Genomic DNA, 3820 nt, shown 5'->3' on the forward strand with positions numbered 1-3820 from the left:
GATCTCCAAACTAATGAAGGCAAATAATAATTTCAAGGGCAAGCATTTTGTGCACAGAATTAACTAATAGGTTACATATTTTACTAGAACACCTGTATAAAGAGAATTCAACTTCACATCTCTTCGGGTGAGAATGACCTGCACCGTGCAACGCGTTCATGTAGTAGTCACCCTCACAAAAGTTGGCCGTTCTAGGTCATTCATAAGGAGAACAAGGGGATAATTTGGTAATTAAAATGATCCCTTTGTAGTTCACAACACTTTGCTCTTCTAAGAAATGTTCTGATAAAATTTGTATTCATAAATCAAGCTGTAAGGAAGCAAATGAAGTTATTGAACACTTTCACCGTGATGAACAGAGCACTAATACATGAAATAATTGGAACGAAACAGTTGCTTTAAACCAAAAAAAATGCAAAGTAAACAAGGGCTAATATGAAACCATATAGAAATGAGTACATGCTTCTTGAATTCATATGTGCAACAAAGTGTGACGAAGCCAACGAAATTTATTGGATACTGCAGTGAGTCAAGATACATGAACAGAACACTAATAATAATACATGTAACAGTTGCAATAAATGGTTCCCCTACCCAAAAAAATAGCAAATCAATGAAGATCATATGTGAAACCATGTAGAAAACTAAGTACATGCCGCCCCAATTTGATTCTGTTAACGCCCCTCTCCATTTTTCGGTACAAAATTACCCGATCCAGAAGGAAGAAATGAAAAGGAGCTCTCTGCACCATCAAATTGCCTTGCAAAATCATCAAACCCTCCAAAGTTGCACGAATCAAAGTTCATAGGCGAAAAATAACCGCGTTCATCATCGACACCTTTGATATCTAGAACATTAATATCATCCATTGAGTTCTCAATGAAGCTAGTATTGTTATAGTCCATACTTGCAATAGCATTCATCGTCTCCTGGCTCTGCCCTAAATCCGAAGGTCCTGAACTTTTAGGCTCATCCATGGAGATCGCAGGAGTATGACCTTGAAATAAAGCTACATGCCCAAATAACTTATCTTTCCTCGAGAAAGTTGTTCCACAAGAACAAAGCCACTTATCGCGCCCACAATGCTTCTCATGAGTCTTGAGATCAGCTATAACCGAGAACTTTTTGCTATTGCATCGACTACAAGTATAACTCTTATCACAATGACTCCTCTTGTAGTGATTCTTCACACAGAGAATTGTTTTCAAAGGTTGAAACTTCTTGTGATCCTTGTTCCTCTTGCAACCCACGAAAGGGCATGAGTATCTCTTTACAGGCATGGGCTCTGAGCTCAGCTCCTTGATGGGCTTTGCAAGGGCAGCCGGAGTCTTGTACTCGTCTCCATGACCTCTCATATGCATCCTCAAGTTTGCATCTCTCTTGAACCCCTTTCCACATATCGAACAAAAGTGAGTGTGTGGTGCCAATATCTCCTCTTTCTCCAATTGCAATACTTCATACGAACCAGGAGGAAGATTCTCACCATCTACCCCATCCTCGCTATCTTTTACATCATGGTCTTCAATATGAATTTGTTCGTTGACTTCTCCTCCACAATCACTGAGACTTTTAATCAGTTCATCATACTCCGAAACCTTAGCACCTACCGAAGAACTCCCCTCGTTTCGTTGCGAAGAATAATTATTACCAATGATAGGATCCACTACCAATCTAGGAGAAGAATTGATGACATTGCCCAATTGACCGAGAGAAGGATTGGATGATATGAGTGTGTTCTTTATAGATGGGAGAAGGGTTCCAGCAGTTGAAATCAGTTGAATTATGATACAAGTGAGGTCTGCAGTCACGAGCTGCTGCTGAGCAGCAAGCTCAGTTGGCTGACTTGAGAGCTGGCCTTCTTGACCGATGATCGAACGGACAATATCCTGAACTTGATGAATCCTTTGCTCAAGGAATGAGAGATTGGTCAACATGGCTCTCGGATCCCAATCCAAAGCCGGGGTTTTCGGTGTCTTAGCTTCATCATTTGGACTGTGATTAAGATTTGAGAACTCAAGGTTGTTGTAGCAAGGGTTTCTAGGGTTAATTTGCGAAAAGGTTTGCTCTTGATTGAGATTCTTAAAGCCTGAAGATGCTTCAAAATTGGGTCTAAGCTTATGTTCCATTTGGCTCTATTTCAACTAAAAAAACCAATCAGATCAACAACAAGATCAAATCTTTAACCAAAATAACAGACACCCACAAAGGAAAACTTGGAAAATTTGAATTAATCACCAAAACCCACTAAATAAAATCCAAAAAGGAGCAATTTTTCTACATGGGACATGCGAAAGAGCTGAGAGAAAAGGGGAAATTTGATGAAAGAAGCAGACTTACAGATCGAGAGATAAGGATTAGAACTGGATTTCATAAAAGAATGGATTGAGATGAAATCCAGTCTCCATGTTAAAAAGTCTCCAGCGTCTCAGAAAACGAGCTCTCTCCGCTTCTTCTCAGCTTCCTTTGACCTCTGGCTTTCTTTATCTGTTTAATTGCGACTTTTTGAGAAAAGTGTAAGCAAAATAACGCAAGAACAAGGGAGGTTCTGCTGTCCCTCCTGAATATTCTAGCTAAAGACCACTAGACCCTTGCAGCATTGTTTTTGTATTTCGGAAAATAATAGAAAAACATTTAAATATATATATACTATATAATAGAAATAGTGAGGGAAGGACAAAAAGGGATGAGAGGTAGGAGTGTATTCGGTCCCGATATGACACTTATTATATTCGTATTAGCTTTCTAAAAACGAATACTGTTGATGTACTAATGAACACACAGCCAAAGTGTCCGTATATGGACGAGTTTTGCTTTCTAAAAACGAATACTGTTGATGTACTAGTGAACACACAACCAAAATGTTCGTATATGGACTAGTTTTGCTTAATGTTAAAAGGGGGGCCGCTTTCTCCCGTGACTTTATATATTTTTCTTGAGTGGGGTTACTGGACAACCTACATGTGTAGAAATTTGTGAGAGGACGGGGATTGGTTCTCCCGTTGTACCTCCAACGATCAAGTTAGTTGATAACTTGAGTGGGTAAAAGAAGAACTAGGTGTTCTTATAATTGTGCAGTATATGCGTAAGAGAATCCAAATTGTGAACCCCTTGCTAGTTCGAATAGTACCTGTATTTATACCATGTGCTTAAGGGGTAGATAAGTCACTTTGGCGAGCATAGTAGGCCGGTGGCAAAGTGCAAGCTAGGACCGAGCACAGGATGACAGTGAAAAAAGCATGGGCTGGTGGCTGAGTCAGCTCCTGCTTTACAGGTGTCGGCTGACGACTGGAGGGAAGATCGCTTCGGCATTAAATGGGAAGTGATCAGCGGCGTGGTAGGGCCTACGTGGTTCGATGAGTCATGAAGACTATCGGGACTAGAGGTATAATACACATGCCATGTATTTAATGCGATCTTGATATGCTGTCAGCGAGGATGAGCTTGAATAAGTTCTTTGCCTTCACCGAGAAGCAATGCCTTTCAAGTCGGTCTTGCAAGGTATTGGACGAATGGTCGAGTGAACTTCTGGCGAGTCATCTTCGACAAAGGGGTCGACTAGTACCGCTTTTCGAGTTGACTTAAAGAAATATCAATTCGTCTAGTCGGCAAAGTCGGACCCTTTGCTGGACTTGAGACATCAATTTGATTGGGGCATTAATTGTGGATATAAATCTATTCATTACTTGCAAATACATTGTATTTTTGTAGGTAGGAGCACCATAACAGTTGGTCTCTTTCTCTTGGAGACGGCCGGGTACGAGTGAAAATATAATTAAAGAATTGCACTTGGACGAACGTGGAGGTTTTAAATGAGAATTGA

General features: G+C 40.3%; 1 protein-coding gene across 1 annotated transcript; it reads right to left on the reverse strand.

Annotated features, from left to right (window-relative positions):
* Positions 447-2501, reverse strand: LOC109823949 (zinc finger protein STOP1 homolog). The gene is made up of 2 exons (XM_020390414.1): positions 2338-2501; positions 447-2141 (listed from the first exon to the last, which is right to left on the reverse strand). Exon 2 carries the CDS (start codon positions 2124-2126, stop codon positions 675-677), a length of 1452 nt encoding a protein of 483 aa, XP_020246003.1. The 5' UTR covers positions 2127-2141; positions 2338-2501; the 3' UTR covers positions 447-674.

This window comes from Asparagus officinalis, chromosome 9 (genome assembly GCF_001876935.1).
Source record: "Asparagus officinalis chromosome 9, Aspof.V1, whole genome shotgun sequence".
Lineage (NCBI taxonomy): Eukaryota > Viridiplantae > Streptophyta > Magnoliopsida > Asparagales > Asparagaceae > Asparagus > Asparagus officinalis.